General features: G+C 41.0%; 1 protein-coding gene across 6 annotated transcripts in view; it reads right to left on the reverse strand.

Moving 5' to 3' along the window:
* The window catches only part of RBMS3 (RNA binding motif single stranded interacting protein 3), a gene marked incomplete at its 3' end in the record, with an annotated part of 449,340 nt that overhangs the window by 259,703 nt on the left and 170,558 nt on the right, over positions 1–19,079 (reverse strand). For all 6 annotated transcript variants that reach the window (XM_080385818.1, XM_080385817.1, XM_080385821.1 and 3 more), the window contains exon 4: positions 4,514–4,605. In XM_080385818.1, coding sequence (XP_080241944.1) covers positions 4,514–4,605 — 92 coding nt within the window. The remainder of the gene's footprint in view (positions 1–4,513; positions 4,606–19,079) is intronic.

Consider the following 19,079-nt stretch of genomic DNA (forward strand, 5'->3'; position numbering starts at 1 on the left):
GTCTATTTAACTCTAGAGCAACCAGCTCTCTGTTCCTCTTCAGAAGCTCTTATGCTTGGCTCTGTTCTGTGGGAAACAGCTCCCTTTTACGTTTCACCTAGATGGTGATCACTCCCTGTATTTAAACTTCTGCATAATGGAGAGATGAGAAAAATATCACGCAAGCAAAATTTAATTCTGGAATTCCCTTGTCAAACAAAACACATCTGAGCTTACTGACACAGTCCTTTTTCAGAACCAGCTCTTTCAGCGTACGCCCTGGTTGGCAATCGCTGCAGCAGAGTAGTCGAGAAATGTTCCTTGGACTTAAGACAACTACCAACACTAATTAAATATTTCTTATTGCCCACATTTCTCACACAGATGCTGAGCATTCCTAAATGCATGATACGTACAAAAGGAAAACCCAGAGAAGACAGGTATCATCAAATACTTTTTTTAAGTCCTTACACATGCACTAGGAGTAACAGCAGGATTGAGAACATCTCCTTGGTGAATGTGTTTATTTCAACACTCTTGATGGGCTGCTAGATATTAAAGAACCTATTATACGCTCTCTGCAAGAAGCAACCTTTGCCTGAACTTCCACTTCATGCAGTCTTGCAGCAGACTAGAACTGGAAAGAAAAGATATCAGAGAGGACCCCACAATGTCTATGAAGGTATAAACTGGTTGCTTAGTCCACTAACTTTAGGATGACACAAGTTCAGACACTCAAATTTGTTTAGACAACAGACTTCTATTGATTCTTCAGGTGATTTAAGACTCCTCAGCATCATTAGAAGCTTACATATAAAGCAGATTAGGAAGTGTTGTCATGAATATGTAATTCTGGGTGAAGATCTATTGCAAATCCCAAGAATAGATGTGGCTACAGATTTTATTAGAACATTGATACGTTTTTCATGTGTACTAGCTTCCTTGCCTACTTGTCTAAGCCAACTCCCGTATTAGTAAGATTTTCCTTATGAATTTTCCATGTTCTGTCTGTCACATTTTTACAGAAAATGCAGCAAAGGAGCAGATGGAAAATCCCAAACTAATATATAAACCATGCACATAAGCGTTGTCTTTTCTGTGTCATGTTTGCGTAGTCCTTAGCACAAAGAGATAAACAATTCAATAATTCCTGTGAGGTTATCCAGTGGCATATCAATTGTGCTGGTTTTAGCAGGAAAATAAAACCAAAAAAACACCTGGACTCTACAAGCCTGGACAAGCAGGCACTACGTACATACAAACAAATCTGCACGTCTGAGTTCTTTCCAAAGGCAAGCAGGAAGCACACAGTAAAATAAGCCAGGCCAGCTGAGAAACCATCACTCAGCAGCTCCATGGCATTAATTCTTCTCGGTAAATGAAGTTGTTAATAAGCACTTTTAAAAATAATGGACAACTCAGATGAACTTCATTGGACACAGGACCGTGGCAGTAGTCAAAACAACTGCTCCGGCACCTGTGTGAGGGAAATGCCAAAGAGGCAAGGTGACCACACACACATGTACAAGAGCCTCATGCAGATCTCACGTGGGTGGGAGGCTGTGAGGGCCCTTTTCCCACCAAGCAGGTAGCTGTCCACGTGCCTAAGAGACCTCACCTCGCAGCTGCCACCGCTACCTCTGCAGACATAGTACTGCTGTTCCTCTCCCTCAGCTGAATCCTCTCTGGATTACTTTACACCAGGCTGAACATCATCCAAGAGAACAAAGAGAGATTCAAACACATTTATTGATGTTTTTCCCTGTGTAGGGTTATGAGGTGTATTAGCCTTGACAGAACAACTTTTCCAACAGTGATGGGACTTGGAGAATCAATCCACCAGAGTTTAACCTTCTTCCAGAGGCAGCACTCTGAAACAAAAACAGCCAAAAAGGTGTCCAAATGCTATAAAAATGAGGGAGGTGGCTGTATTTAGGCATCAATAAAATAAGTATATTTTACTCAAGTATCCACAAGATACTTCTGCTAGCCAGCACGGGTGGGGGTTCAGTTCTGCTTTTTGTTTTTCAAAGAAGATTCCTGGATTTCCATGAGAAAAATTATATTGTGTTAAAACTGAGAAAGAACTTTTCTTTCCGAGCAAGATTTCTCTCCAGGAAAACATCACAGACTATACCGACCCTTCAGCATACTTTGTCTCACTACTGGAGAAGGCCAGCACACAGCAAAAGCTTGCTAATCCATCTTTCACCTTTATTCAAAAGCATCCACGACCGGACTGAGATTTTTGACATTTGCTGAACAGAGGTTATAGTCTTCTCCTGGGCCTCTACACGGGGCAGTTTCATTGCTTTGCAATGCACACCAAAAGATACAGGCCACTGATTGTATTTTTATAAGGTATGGCATGTAAATGGTTTAAGTAAATTCTTCACACTTACTCTTTTTTCTTTGATTTCATTTGATAGGCACCATTCGCCACTAATTAAAGCAGTTCTTTAAACAAAACTTCCAGAAGTGGAGGCTAAATCCTTCTGACTCTTTCTTCAAACCTCTTCTGAGCCCTCATTGTTAATTCAGACACTGGCAGGTAACGTTTTCTTTCAGTCCTGATATGCGACTTGGCTTCCAACACGTGCAAGAACCAACATGTTTCTCCAGATAGATTTGCTTTCCCAGGCTCCCGCCTTCTCAGCAATGTGAGGTACTTTGTGTAGAGTCATCTCAATTTCCTTTGAATCCACATTTTTCTAAATACTTTGGGTTTTTTTCAGATAGGAAAAGTCAGTTGTATATTTATCTTGAACTATCAAATGCACTAAAAAGGACCTATCTGGGATTCTAGGCACCACAGCTAAATAATGAAAATACAGTTAGCCTTACACAAACAAATGTGTACACACTAGCTGCCTCAAAATTATGCAGGGCAAAAAATTTTTCCTGCCACAAATCCCCCAGAAAACAAACCTCAGTGGTTGGTACAACCCTTCCCAGTCTGAAAACATCGAACTTTGCTTTTGGCCCCCAAAATATTGGACAATCCAAAACACAGTGACCTTCTGTTTTGGGATTTTCACTCATGGAAGTGCTGAAATTGTTCATTGTTCTGAATCATGAGAATACCAAATACTGACTATCTTTCAATCCTATCTTTAAATCTCTGATTTTAAATCTACAGTTTTACAGATTTATGTAGTTAGTGATTTATTCCTCCCCAGAAATGGCTATTTGATATCAACCAGTAGGACAAAACATATCTCCTGTCTTTTGTTTCTTTTTCACAGTTTGACTAATGTGTCAAATTGTCTATATTTTAACAAGGAGATGCAGTATATCTGAGAAATAAAATAGCACAGTACTTAGTAGGTGTTCGTATTCTTCAGCTTGCCATCTTTTACCCGTTTGAAGCAAACACTTTTTATCGCCACATGTCAACAAAAACTAAGAGCAAATAAAACAGCATAGCTTGTGTTGCGGGGCACAGTTAAACAGAAATGTGCGGATGATATCCAGTTACTTTTCAGACACAGTGAGTGTAATCCAGTAGAAGGCAAAAGAACCTCATTTACCACCAAGGATTAAACTAACTAACTAACTAAATATTTTCTATGACCTTGTTGAAAAACAAAGGTTTAAATCAACAGCATTCCTTTAAATGGGAATCTTTAAATGTGGTGGATGTCTGTTAGTTGATTTGCCTCTTTTTATAATTACCTGTTCGCGATCCTAAGCCAACATCATTACTGCAAGGTCTAAATCAGGCAATATTAAGGGTTTTTTTGTGCTTGTAGGGCAAGGCATTTTTAAAGTACAAAGCAACAGCTATTTTTGCTGGCTGACACAGTCCAGAGCCCAAAGACCATAATTACGCTTTCAGAAAGGCAACAGCCAGAGCACCTGACAGTCATTGACTATCACTCCCACCTCTCCAACAGCCCCTTTGCTTGGGGACAAGGGACAATTCCAGGACCAGAGTATCTGAGCTCGCTGCACCTGCTACAACAGGTACAGCATGGCTCCTATTGCCTCTCTGAACAACAGACACCAGTCACCTCCAGTAGCTATTCTTTCAGCAACATTCTACACTTTTAGGACTATAGTCCTCAAAATAAAAAGTCAGGAGAAACCACACAGAGCCAGATCAAACAAAATTCCCTCATATTCAGTCAATCACACCCTCAGAGAAGCCCACCTGGCATGTCAGAAAAGAATAAGTATTCCAAGGCTAAGGAACCAAATGAAGACAACTCCAAGGCAAAGAAAAGGCAATGTTTTCACACTGCAGCCATCACAAAGGCATTTCCAACTGCTCTGCTACTCCAGCACTCTCCATATTACAGCTGTCTCCAGGAAGTGGGGCAAAGAGAGAGCATCAGAGCAGAACCCGTCACATGAGACACAGCTTTCAAGAATATAAGACAAACCATAGGAAGAATAAGGCTCTGGAGCCAAAGGACAAAAAAACCCCATTGGCATAAGCAATCCAAAACCTTAAGAAAAACATGAACAAACCAAACTCCTGGAAATCTAACCCAATAGCTTAGATAATCCGTAGTAACATGGCTGCTCTTACCTTTGCCATCTGTGCCTGCACGCCATTTGCTTTGAGAGATGCTACTGCTTTCTGTGCTGCTGCTGGACTGTCAAAATCTACAAAACCGTAACCTGAAAAGGAAACAGATAAATAGATATTTTCATTACTATTCATGTGTATGTGCACAGGTTAAGATTTCACATTTATAAATAAGGAGACCCCTTCAATTCTCTACATCTGTCTCATAGCCTTCCAGTAGCACTGCCATCACACCTCTATTTCCCACACCTTTCCTCCTGAACCTAGTGGGGTTTTAAGGAAATGCAATGACCTGAAGCTTCAAAGTACAGGAAGGTACGCAGCAGAGGGGGAAAGAAGGTAGATCTTTGCCTGTCTTAAGAGATAAAAGGTCCCTGGCAGTAGGAGGGCACACGCTCACGGGGCTGTGGTGCTCTGGAGTCCTGACCCATCTCTTGCGTAAGAGGAGGCAGCAGTATGGCTGTCCCTAGGATGCAAAGCTACAGCTTGCAATCACTAATTTCATGAGAAAACACCACCCTTTCCCTGTCCCTTGAACCCATACACGGATTAAGCTTCAGAAAAGGAGGGTAGCGGGTCTCTGCAGCAGGCTGGGGCCATCTGTGCAGGGGCAGGGAGCACAGTCTTCCAGCAGGTGGGAGCAATTAAGGGAGAAATCGCAACCTGCGCTCTACAAGTGACTGCCAGATAGCTCTAGAAGATGATAAGATAATGAAGTCACAGCCTAGTTAAACCACATCCCTTTCATCTCACCACCCTCTCCGCTGGAACAAGGGCTAAGTCCCTACCAGGAACTGCTTCAGGGTATCATCTGAACAGCAGCTTAGTGAGGTTAGACTGTAGGGACTGGCAAGGGATAATCTTCTGCTTTTAAGTGGCTTTCCTACTCCCAGTATTTGTATTAGTTTAGTTTATTAATCAGGCAGTCACTTCCCATCCTCTCTTCTTCCCTCTCAATTTTTATTTCCTTTAACCAGCAAGACTGGTAAGTTCAAGCAAGACCAGTGCTGCTAAGCCCATACCAGATAATCAACAACTCTCTAAGTACTTTTTTTCCCTAAACATACAAAGGAGGGCAAAGAGGACAAGGAATGGGCTTTTCATAACTTGTAAGCACTAAGCTATTTATGATCTTCAACAGCATTCAAATGTCTTGCTCATAAAGATTTCAACACAGTTAGGAAGATTTAAAAATTTCACCAAGTACCTATTTAGGCAGCTGCATGTACTTCACAGTCCACCCAGGGAAAAACCCCAGCTTACATCTTATCAGGCAGTTACAGCACAGGCAAGCATGTGCTGCTCAGACTAGCTGTGGACAGGGGCCACGTCTCTGGCATCTCCCTGGGAAGCCATGTGGACAAACTGAACTGCCTGAAAGCTTTAATAATATTAGCACAAGCATATTTATAGCATAACAGCTCTTTTGCAGACATCTCCATTTACTAGGTCAATACACATCATATAGGAGGCAACCACAGATACGCTTTTTTGCTGTATCCATTTTTATGTCTTTTGCCAGCCTTTCTTCCTACTCCTTGGGAGGCCTTATTGCCTTCCTCCCTCCACCAGATCTAGCATGTGCCTGTGATCACTTTGCCACCCAAGCTATAAACAACTCTTTTATTATTATTTTGGTACGTATACATTATTTGATGCAGGGTTAGTCCAATGATGAAAGAATTTTGTACACATACACTTCTTGTTTTCTTGGCTCATTCACAAAGATTTAAGAAAATGAAAAGAAATAATAAAAAAGAAACAGCCAAAACTGTCAAAGAAACTGCTGACTTCAAAAGTATATAAAAAAATTATTTTGATTAAAAACTCAAGATCTGAACCTTTGTGTTTTTTTCTTCCCTCAGTTTTCTGTGTTCTTGGGGTTTGCATGAATTTTTTGGTAGGGCATTACTACAAATTGAGGGAAAGTCTAGAACAACTGTAAGCTCGGACAGCAGATCTAATAAACACCACCATTAAGAAGTGAACTGGAGTTTGGTCATCTTGGGGGTGGTGGTCCTGCACAGATTCCCCCATTTGATTTTCCCTTTTTATTGCTACTGAGCATGCCGTTTTAAAATCAGCTTGGTTTATACTGCATTTTGCTTTGCAGCGTTATCCAAGCTGTCTGTTCACTGCAGAGTGGCAGTGAAGCTGATGCTGTGTTGAGCCAAAAAATATGCTACAAGGGAGCAAGAGTTCTGCATGGATTTCTGCAATGCCTTTGCCTTTTGGGAGAGCAGCTTCTGGGGATGAAGGAGGAGATACAATTAGATGCAACTTTCATCTTGCTAGATGAAAGATCCGAAGAAGAAGCCAGAGTTGCCAAGCGGGAAACCTGAAATGGTTTGGGAAGTCATGGGGTGGCTTGTATCAACACAGAGCAAATTATTTTTTAGGGTAGCAAGGTGTTCTTCTCAATAGACTAAATTTCTTTTTGTTTCTCACCATGTTCATGCCCAAAAATTATGAGGTGAAAGTGCAAAAATAAGTTTTAATATTGGGATTGCAAGCAGATAATAGAGTTAGATTTTTGTATTTATTATCAGTGTACAGTGCAGGATTTACGTATGCAGTAACAGAAGGGAAATGATTTTAAATTTAACTTTCTAGACAGCACAGTAAGTATTCACATCTAAGTTAGCATTGCTTTGTAAATGCAAACCAGAATGTATAAGAATATTCTGGTGTTGTATTATAGAGATCAGGTATACCTAACATAGTGTACTACTGAAGATTAACATCAGCCCATAATATCTAAAAATATGAATATATTCTAAACATTTATTCAATCGGCACAAGGGGCTATATAACAGTATCAGAGATCCAGCGAGAGTGCCGAGACAAAAAAACCTTGCATCTTTAGCTGTCCATAATGCATTCTAGTATTACTACTCCCAGCCACACTGCAAAGCTGCTCTTTTTTCCTTCCCTCAAGTCCATTTTCATTCCAAGTATCTTTTTCTGGCCCTCCCCCCTCCTGACACATCTCTCCACCACACACAGAACATCAGGACAAAATCACTCCATGGCTGAAAACTCGTCCAAAGAACATCAATCTGCTGCAAGGGAAGCCAAGTTCCCAGGCTGTTTCAGCATTCAAGTATCCTTACAAGAACCCTGCGATGCTATATAACAGAAAACCAGGCATGCTGCCTTTTTGTACAGTTTATGTTCTTCCATGTCGATGTTTATAGCCTATGTTGGTGACCTACACTAAACATATTTTATTTGTTTATAATCTCACTTCATTTTCTGGGTCTTACGTACTAACCAAGTAGCTTTTTTGTTTGGGTTTGGAAGGATTTTGTTTATTTAGGGGTTGTTTGTTTTGTTTTATATGCCTTCCAGGGTAGATAAAAGTTTAGTCCCCACAGAAGCTAAAGCTGGGTCTTGAAGCATCCCCTCCATCTTTCCCCATCGCATAAATGAATCCCCAAACTCCCTGAACCGAGTCCTTCCCTCATGGCCATGCTGGGGCTGGAGCGGGCACAGGCTGTGCTCCCCCCCAACCCCCGCAGCGCTGCCCTGGCTGCCCCTGGTAGGTGCAGCAAGGGTGGGTTTGTCTGCTCAGGCACCCACTGCTGCCCAAATAACCATCCCCTGGCTCCTCCTGGGAAAAGGCAGCAGGCTGGCTGAAAGCATCCCCCGGCAGGGATTCAGTCCAGGGTCTGCCAATCAGCTGTTGCTGCTCTAAGAAAATGTCTGTGCTTCTTTTTCCTCTTTTAAAAACAAGTGCAAGCCCCAGCAGCCCCACCCCTCTGCTAGCCTCAAATTCCACAGCTGCTTCCCCCCCCCGCCCCCCCCCCCCCCCCCCCTCTTTTTTTTCCTGTGTAAACTGCCTCATAAACATTCTGGTCAATGAATTGTACTTCCACCAACCCACCCCCACCCCCCCACCCCCACCCCAGTTTTTGTACAGAACATCATGAAAAACACACTTGGATTCGAAACCAGGACATTCAGACTCTCACAAGAATCCATCACCACCACAGGAAACCAAAACCAAAACTATTTCCCCTTTTTTTCATGAAGCATCCTGCCCTTTTCCTTTAAGAGCTCCAAATGCAAATAGGGATAGCTGCATTATACCCTGCTTCTTCAAGAGACGGGAACTGAATTTGTCACTAATATGAGCCCCTCTGCTTAAGTGTACTTACACTGAGGGTGACTTCAGCACTCCAATGCTACAAGCACTCCAGGAACCCGAGGTTTTTTGTAGAATGACATATTACTAGTTCAGACACGCAAACACACACACACACACACGCAAAACCCCAAGACTAGAGCATCTAGATTAACTGTTAAACCTTTCCTCTAAGAAATAAAATGCTCGTAATTTTGTTTTGGCCTGGTGCCATTAGAGTTAAATAATTAAATTTAAGGAATAAAACCAGTGGTTTTGTACCTGTGGGGAAACAAAACAGCTAAGCATCAGCAAGTGCAGGTTTATAGCTAGCTGCAGTAAGTGCTACCCAAATACACTGGCAGACACTAAACATCTCCGTCTCCTATAACCTAAACGGCTAGGGGCCTCCCGGTCTCAGTTTCTCAGTTCCATAATTAAGCTTGGCAGCAGGTTCAAATGAATTAAAACTGAATGTCACTATTTCCTCAACAAATCCCTCATCCTTGTTTTTTCTTACTTGTCAGGGAGAAGACCAGCAGAACAGCAATTAGTGGTAAGCAGTGCAGTGAAAAAGAACCAAGTATACACTAATTAGGTCACTCGCCAAACACGTTCATTTCATTGGCAGATTTAATCAATGTTTTCCTGAAATGTCTTAAATCTCCTATGCTAATTTAAAGTTTTGTTATTGTTGTTACTTTAAACACAGATGGGATGCCTGGAGATTTTCAATTGCTTTCCGCAAATCCATTTCAAAGTAACAACCCCTCATATAGTATATCATCAAAATTTAGGTGCAGGTTTTAGGAAATGGCCTCTAATTTTATGCCAACATTTTTGTGCCTGCAAATACCTATGGGTGCAATTTTGTGGATTTAGTAATTGCAGGTGTGTAGAGCTCTTAGACATCAAACTCTGAATTGCCCTGACTGATCGGGTACTTAAGAATAATGCCAAATAATTTAAGGGGCTGCTTGCCACTTGCGGCTCCCACAATCGTTGCGAAGTGCTGGAGCGGTGGCACACGGCAGAGGCGAGCTCCCACGGGTGCATGTGGGCTCCACAGCCCACCTTCGGGGAGCTGCACTCGTGTAGTGACAGGAGCAAGGGCCCGGCTGCCTTTTTAGAAAATTGAAGCAGCTCCTCTGCCACTGCCAAAAGCAGCATTAGTCACTGGAAGTAAACGGGAACAGCGGTTTCAGGGTATCCTGGAAGTCTGGTCCCCCAATTAGTACTTAACAGCTAGCACACCATGGCGCTTTTTTTGCATGGAAGACTCTCCATCAGCAGACGTCCTTGCTGGCGCCATCAGAAGGGGAGCTGTGACAGCCGCCAAACTAATCCGCACCCGCACCAGCCAGGCTCTGCCGCCTTGCTGCCCTGACCGCACACCCCCAGGCCCCCACAGCGGCTCCCCTCCCTCCTGCTGGCACTGCTCCCCCAACCGACTCGCCCTCGACCCCATGGCCACCAAGGGGTGTGACAGGGCAACGGGCAGCCAGCCACAGCTCTGCACCCGTCCCAGCTCTGTCCTGACAGCCCAGGTGAAAATAAAATCTAAGGAGAAACAAAGAGCAGGAGAAACATGCTTTCCCAGAAGTGAGGAGCAGAGCACCTTGGCATGCTGCTAAGCCTGACCCCTGCAAACGCAGTAACCTCTGGAGGGGGCTGAGGAAGGAGAAGCCGTGATGAACGAGGGAGGATAAGCTGTGGCTGGTGAGCTCTCAGCTTCACCCTGCCACAAGGCCAAACATCACGTCTGACCTCTGAGCCTGTCCTGCTTTAAATCACTTGAATTCACGTCAAATAGTACTCCGCATTTTCCAGCTGACGCCCCCACCTCTCCAACAGGCACACAGAGACAGGAGACAGGACAGCTGATGCACCCAGCCAGGAGACTGGCAGGGAGCCCGTATGTTAATCCAACATCTAATGTGCCTGGGTAACTAATATTGTTTCGTTGTTTTTTTTAAAAAAGTACCTAAATATATTGATAGTCACACATACTGAGGAGCTTTTCTGGTTCCACTGATGTCAACAAACCCACTCCTAAAAAGTTTTAATGCTTTGTTTCTGTAGAGCTAAAATCTTTGCATCAGTAGGAGAACAGATCCAGCCTGGCAGATGGGAAATGCTGACTGACAGCTGTCCCATGCCACCTGCACTCCTGCAGGTACCTCCGTACTAGGGGCTGACGTGGAGTTTGAGGGAAGCTGCACCAAAGGATGGACCCCAGCTCTGTCATTTTCCCACTTTGGAGAGTTTGACTTTGGCACAATGACTTTTCTTTTCAACATAAAAATTGTGTAAATTTTGCATAAAATTACACAATATAGGAGAATTTTCTCTTCAAAGGTAAAACCAAATTTGCTTATGTGTAATTACAATTCTATTATACCTAAATGGGTTTTTCTAGTTTTGATGTACCAGACCACTTGGAAATCTGCTTCCCACTGGGACACAACGTCTTTTTAATGTAAGGAAGTTCCTAGTCCTTGTTTCTGGCCATGTAGAATTCAATACATCAGATCTGAAATCCAGAACAGAGAAGACTGAGCATATCATACATGTTGGGTCTCCAAGAGGTATAGAGAATTTCTGGACGAAAAGGAGGATAGAGTAATTTTAAGAGAGTGCTTGCTTTTTTTTTCAATAATGTTTTTTGTTAAAGTTGCTTAGAGATTGGAAATGGAAATTGACAAAAGTGGCTGTGATGAGGGAAAGGAATAGGAGCCTATGGAAAAGGCAGCAGTCAAAATTACTTGTTAACTGAGAAACCATGAAATAAAATATATTTATCACAAATATTTTTTAAACTTTATGACGTCACCTCCACACATATCTGTATACATATATGCCTACATCTGAAGAAACTAGCACAAAGTTTTTACACAAACTCTAATACATACACACAATTAAGCAAATATATAATAATCAGTGAGATATTTCTCCTACAGACTTAGATGAAACCACTTGGATTTCAAGAGAACCTAAGTCAATTTGAGCTGTGAAGTTCACTTTTGCCCAGCACTTATTTAGAGTGTCTCTTAAAAGGCAGTATTCATTCTGACAATCAGGTAGCCCACAAAAAAGTGATTACCCAGTAATTTACTATGCAATTTCCAGACATTGTTTTATGTTCAGATAAAGAATCAAATTAAAGTCTTATAAGCCTTGGAAAATTAGAGTTATCAAGCAAAGAGGTTGAATCACCCTGGAACACAAAATTACTGAAAACAGCTTTTTCTTTCTTTGTTCAAATTGCATTAAAATATTCTTACAGCTCCAAATGCTCACAGCAATAGTAAAATAGTCTACATTATTACTATTTTTAAAGCTCTACTTTATAAAAATGTTCTCAGTGGCTAGAAAGTGGTGAATCATCACCTTTTAATTAAAACAGCTAATATATAGTTTGAAAAATAATTGGTAATGGAGTCTTAAATGCGAGACAGAAAAAATAGTCCCTTCATTTCAGATCACTCCCCAGAGACACACCTACATTGTTAAGTATGCATATAGAGCTGAATTTTTTTGTTTGCTTTAGCTTGATATGGAAATACGGCACAAAACTGTCACTTTGATTATGTTCCTGCAGTGATTTCTTTTGCCTCTCCCATTATTTGAATCTCCTTTATAACAACAGAACCGCAGAAAACCAGGACTGTAGGTAACTAACAAACAATTTTTAGACATCTGTTTGCAAACACATTCTTAATTTGAACATTCAATTCCTTTGATTTAAACAGAGTGTATATGAATGCAGGTTATTATTAATTGCACAACTAATTAATAGTAATTTTTACATGCAAAACTAAGCACGGAACTCATGATGATCTTTTCTGCAATCTCCAGTAAGTACAAGTAACGGTACAAAGAAACCTATAAAATTTTGGTATGTGGGAAAAAAGTACTCACATAATAAATAAATAGATGAGTAAATAAATAAATGTATGCATACGCATATGTGTGTGTATTTTTCTGGAAGGTAATCCTTCCAGAAATATACTCTCTGAAAAAACAGAAACAGACCTCAAAACTGACAAAAGCTCCTCGTGAAATGTGGTTGCAATAAGAACAGTAAGGAGGAGACGGGTATGCAGCACAAATTTAGCAAATATACCTATCAAGAAAACAACACTGCACTTGACTGCCCTCTCACCATTTACACAGCATTCCTGGCAATTCAGAACCACAAAGACTGGCAAACTGGAGAAAATTCTGGAAAGAGCATAAATATAGATATAAAAATCCAGATTGTGCAAACAGCAGAGCTCTAGTGGATTATCCCTAACAATAGGCCAAGTGTCTGGGGCCTCTAAAAGTTAACCTGGATGTGAGTGAGTACCTATGGGCAACCGTATTGCAGTGCATGATCAGCATAAAGAGTGAGACTTCATGAGGACCTGTTGAAGAAGGAAAATGTTGGTGAAAATAAATTGAGAGGGAAGTTGAGAAATATTTCCTGGTATTCTGCTAACAGCGTGAACATACAAAGCCAGTGATGGAAAACTCATTGCTCAAGTTACTAAATATGGACTGAATAAAGAAAAGAACATATTGTAAAACTTGCAGTGGCAGAAGGACAAGAGATAAACACACTTTTCCATCTTTAACATTTGAAATTACTCTCTCTGCAAGTCCCATTGATTCACTGTCAAAATCCAAAATGAAGATTAACTCTATTTTTAAATACAGGAATATTTCACGTCTACTATTTCCATACAAACCAATGTATGACTTAACATTACGTTTAATAACATTTCCTATTCGTGTATTAGTAAATTAGTAATTCACTAATTTTACCAAAAAAGTGAACAAAAAAAAAGTAAAATAATTAAGATTATTTTTACTACACTTGTTTACTACACTCTGCAGCTGAGCTAAATTTCACACTTGACGCAGTAATTGAAAAAGCAGAATGTTCTCCCAAAAAACAAGTACTCCAAGAGCAGAGCTTAGTTACATATTTACATGAAAGGGAGGGAAGGATACAATAGCAGTTTCTTCCCTTGACTTCAGAAAAACTTGGTGACTCACAAACGATAGTATTTTGCAATATCCAGAACAAAATAGCCAGAACTCGTAGTTTCAGATTAAGATCTACTTTCAGATACACAGTTATGATATCAATTAATAGCTCCATTGCAAAACTTGAAAGGAACCTCACACCCACAACTAAAAAAGGATTCACTTTTTGAATAATAAGTTTTTCATATTCACTTTCCTCTCTGATTACAGCAATGTCCAGATGCTGAAGCTCCAAAATACCACAAGAAAGACTATTTTCTTGGTATTTCCAGTCGGCAGGAAACACTGACACTCTCATGAGAAAGTCTGTTCTTCTGAGGTTTCATGCTCAGTTATGCAGACTCCAGAGCTTTACTTAGCTTGGATAATGTTTGGGTAAGATATGAAACCAAATCTCTTGAGATTTGTCCATCACTTATTTTAGAGCTGAGTGACTTGAGTAAAAAACCTGGTGTGCAGAAACAGTTCAGAAAAAAAATATCATTCAGCCATTATCTCCGAAGGCTCCCAGCGCCTGTATAGGCAAGCAATTGCCTCTTCTAAATACTGGACCTCAGTTTGCCCAAAGCTAAGCAAGTTATCCAGTAGGTGTTCACCAGAAGAGCGTATAACTTAAGAAGCTATGAGACTAACTCCAGCACTCCCATGGACTAGTTAAAAATTAACGTTCATATTGTCTTGCACCTTTCAGGCTTGATATCTGGCACGGCACACCAGCAGGCACTTATGGACAGACATGGACAAAACAGAGTATCAATGGGAGCGTTATTTCCAGTTATGGAAGACAGCAGTGAAATACTAGAGGAAAACATGAAGTCCTTCAGGAGTCAACACTTCCAGCATTAGGTTTAAACAACGATACCGCTTGAGAAGGCAAAGGAGGATTTTCTGTATCACCCAGTGCTCTTTGTCAGAAATGAAATATTCCATTCTCTTCCTCCCAAGACTGGATTGCTCAGCAATCATAACATTAAGTAACCACAAATACTCATGAGTAGGAAGAAACAATCTGACAAGAGAAGATGCACTTGGTGAACACACTGTGATTACTGTACTTTATTAAAAATAATTTTCATTTCAGTATGTTTTGACAAGAAAATAGAAAGCATCTTGTGCAGGCTTCAGGAAATATTAAAATAACCCAAGGTGATGAACATGTTATTATCCAGCCTGTTCCAGAGGGAGGATGCTCAAGTACTGAAATGGTTTTCATTTCAAATACACATTCATTTTCAAGACACCACACTTGAAAAATTGGACTGTATATTTGTCATACAGTAAGCAGTGATAAAGAGCACAGCAATTTATGTTCTTTATGCAAAGCACTTGTAACTCAGAAAACAACTATAGCTTCTAAAAGGCAGCAAAGTGATAGCACTTTCCGAAGAAAGTGAAATGTTTTTTTCATGCCAGTTGGCCAATTCTGGCACATCAACCTTTGCTATGATAAACATTTTGGATAACATGCAAAGAGCTCCTATTCCAACCCATCAACACTCATGATGTCTTGGAGCTTTAGGCAGAGATGAGCAATACCTTCTGAATATTTCATGATTCTGATACTAAGAAAAGGATCCCGATACCACCCATCACCATAATGCTAAAATACCAAGGACCTTTTGAGCAAGAAGGCAGTGTGCTTCCAAGAAATGGTTGGTGGTCACAACCAACATTACACCTGTGCTATGGAGGGGACGCACAGCAGGGGTGGGCGGCACAGAGCAGGGTAAGCCACAACACACAGGCCAGAACAAAACCCATGTTAAAGACACTGTCTAGATTCAGTGCTCAACGATATTGGTCTCACATGGTATTTCTTGATTTAAGTATCCCTGTAGCATTATATTGTCCATCACTGTTTGTAGATAGTTCTTTTTCTTCTGCAATAGATCCTTCTGTAGTTAAATACCATTTGCACCTTTTGAGCCTCTTGTCATATATCTACCACGTTTACTTGTAGCCTGAAGTTCAAAAATGCTGTAATTATGGTAGCCAGAAATGGCTATTGGTTTTGCAGATGAGAAAGAAAAAGGAAAAGGAGAAGAAATCCCATCAGAAAACCTGTTTTCAAGATCTCCAATCCATTTTTCAGATTCAAGATAGTTCTACAACCTAGGTAAGTGGAAGATGCAGATAAAAGAGGTTGAAATGTTAGCTTTTAATCTAATCTGAATTTCTGAACCTGCAGAAGTTTTCCTATCATTACAAATCACATACCTCAAACATATGAAAAAGAATCAAGTGAATAATATAATATTTTAATCCTAAGTGAACACTTTTCTTTCTGTGATTTAAGGTAGCTATTTAGTGTTATTTTGACTGTCGGCTTGTATTTAAAATCACCTGCTGGTACAGTACACGGCAGTCACACACCACGAAGGTATGATGAAGGATGTTATCTGGAGACTGTACTGAAGCCACCTGGACATCAGGAGGTCAAACCAGCAGAAGGACAATCCCCTGTACACAAACGCCAACATGTAGGAAGCTTCTTGCACACTGAAATTCATGTCCACAACAAGCCTTTACACAGCTTGTAGAGAGAGAAGGCACATATATGGGTCCGGAAGAGGCATCCTGAATCTTTCTGGAAAGTGGATGACTATAACCCTTCAGTAGATGACCACATGGGGTCACACCAGTGACTCACATAATTTCTCTCTACCCTTTACCTACTGGAAGGATGTCACCTGATACATCCTTGTACCATATTTGTTGCCTTGACAGCTGTGCCCATTTTTGATTAGGGCACTTACAAGATCATCTAATACTTCTGTCATCCTTTTCCTTTGTTCCCTTATAGATAAGCTTCTAACTTCCCATGCAGAGATTTTCCTATTACTTCCTAAGTAGATGATTTTACTATTGGATTTGTTCCCTGTTTCTCACAATCCAGTCTTTAGGATCACCTAATTACTCTTCTGTGTAATTGCCTCATGCTTCCCAACTTTGTGTAACAAGCAGGTATCGAGGGAGTTTTGGTAGCAGTATCTTTGAAGATGACAATGGAAATCTGGTATATGCCTGAGAGAGAGAGAGAGAGAGAGGGAGAAAGAGGTGGGTGTTGCCAATGATGCTGATTGTATGTCCAAGCCTGCATCCAAACCGTAGTAGTCTCAGCAAGTTGCTACACCAGTATTGACTATCCTCAGTAGTTCTTGCCAAATGTTCAGGCACTTTCTGAATGTGAAAACATTTTGTTCAGGGTCTCTGGAGAACCTTAAGGGTTTAACTAAAGAGCAAACTCATTGGTGTATACTGCCAGTGAAAGGCCAAATATACAACAGAGAACAACTTTCACCCCATGAAGCCAGTTTAGAGAAAGGTATGCATTTCAATGCTTAATAACAGAAGATAAATGGAAGGGAGGGAAAATATATGTGATAAAATATTATTTTTTAAAATTAAAGTGAGGGTAATTCAGATATAATAATATTTTATTATTTATGATGGATATTTTCTTTTTAAAAATCCCACAATTTTTATGAAATTATACAGAAAATGACTGAGAGATACCCAAGTCTGTAGTAGGATCTGAGTTTGTTCACGGAAAGTGGTTCTGTGTCAGCTTAGTACATCAAATAAACCAAAATAAAAGAGAAAGCAGGGAGGAGTTTTGCCAGGACACACAAACCCAGCAAACATATTTTGTCTAGGAACCCAAAATGCCTATAAAGAAAAAAAAAGACATTTTAAATACCCAGTAGCATCCTCACATACCGTATCAAAGAAATAAAGAATCAGCAACCTAAAATTATTTTTTAGCCTTTCAAGAAACAGTGTTGAACCTCACATACTTGTGTACGTTCTTGGTCAGTCACTTGGCCTACATTCGTTATAGCAGGCAAGACAGCTAACAGTCAAAGGGGCTGCATCTCTTACACACACGCCGAATACATGTTGGTGTTGTCAATGAGGAGATGTGTAAATGTTTGCAGACTGGATGTCTGCTTCCTGTCAACAGCAAGCACTAGCCAGACAAATATCCGGCATGCACGGTTGTGCTTTCTTAAGAGTGTAAATGTTGTATGACAAAATTTGCAGGCTGCTTGTTTTACCCTCGGTCTCTTGCCCTCAAAGCCTTTTTTTGTGACCAAATGCAAAGGAAAGCAACTTCCTGTACCCCCAACTAGACCCTGGCAGCAGTGAGGCAAGTGGAGAGGAAGGTGCTGAGGTGTTAGCTGGCTGAAAAAATTAAGGGAAACACACAGGGTTAGTCAGGGCCCGTGGCCAACAGGGTGTCCACAAAAGGCGACCGACCTCCTTTCCATTAAGCAGAGATGGCAGCCTTGGCAGCTGCTTGCCACTCTACTCTTACATCTTCCTAGTCACCATTTTGTATTTCTGTGGCAGACCTGGGGCTCTTTCTTCCAGAGCTTCCAATGGGTGACCAAGGCAGGTGCTGCATGAGTGAGGAGATCTCATGCATGCCTTCATGCACATAATGCCATCAGAAGATCCTGTACCAGGTATTTCTATTACACTGAGACGATATTGGTTATGTGACCTTGAGAGTAGCTATGTTGTTCACTGCTAAAGGGCAGGGGTGAAGAGAACATGGACCTGCTCACTGTATCTGGCCATGAAAGGAAAAAAATGTCCTCATGTTCTTACCCCTCAGCGTGGCAGGTGTCTAGTTCAAGTAATCATTCCCCAGAGGTGCAGATTCCCTCATACACTCGGCTTGGAGCCTTTGAAGGAAATGGGGACTGCCACTCATATCTAGTCAAGGGATGCAACAGCCTCACCCTCGCCAGTGCTCTCTCCTGCACTGGAAGACAATATTAAGTTCCAGGAGGAACAAACATGGAAGATATCTGGAAAGTGGAAACCTTCTAGCAATCATACCATCCTGTTCTCTCATTTTATTTGTGGGTTTTTTTCTTTCTTTCTCCCTGGATGGCTGGGACAAACACTGCACACAAAAAAAGAAGCAGCCTTTCTTTGCCTTTATCTGGAAACAAGCAGATGGGGCAGATGAAGGACCTCATGCAAAACATGATGGTGTGACATGATGGGACACAGGCTACAGTACTAGGCAGTCTTCCCCTCCCTTAGTCTACATTGCAATTACATCTAACTTGGCATGCCCACTTCATCTTCTTATCAGGCATTTTGTCACTGAGAAAATCTCCATTTATTGTGTCGAGGCATTTTTGTCCCAGATAATGAAAATCTTTTTTAAAAAATAAAAAAAATAAATAAATATTAAGCCCAGCAAATCATGTGATTTGTGTGGCACAAGTGCATTGCACTTGTTTTAATCAGCTAACCAACAGAATCAAGCTTCCCTCTGGAAAGTCAGCATGTCAGTGTATGCTAGGAAAACTGAGAAAAAGTCAGCCTCCAACCAAAAAATAAACTCCACATTTTATAGCTTAAAATGAAGCCACTGAAGACTAAACA

The sequence above is a fragment of the Falco punctatus genome, assembly GCF_963210335.1.
Source record: "Falco punctatus genome assembly, chromosome: 4".
Classification (NCBI taxonomy): Eukaryota; Metazoa; Chordata; class Aves; order Falconiformes; family Falconidae; genus Falco; species Falco punctatus.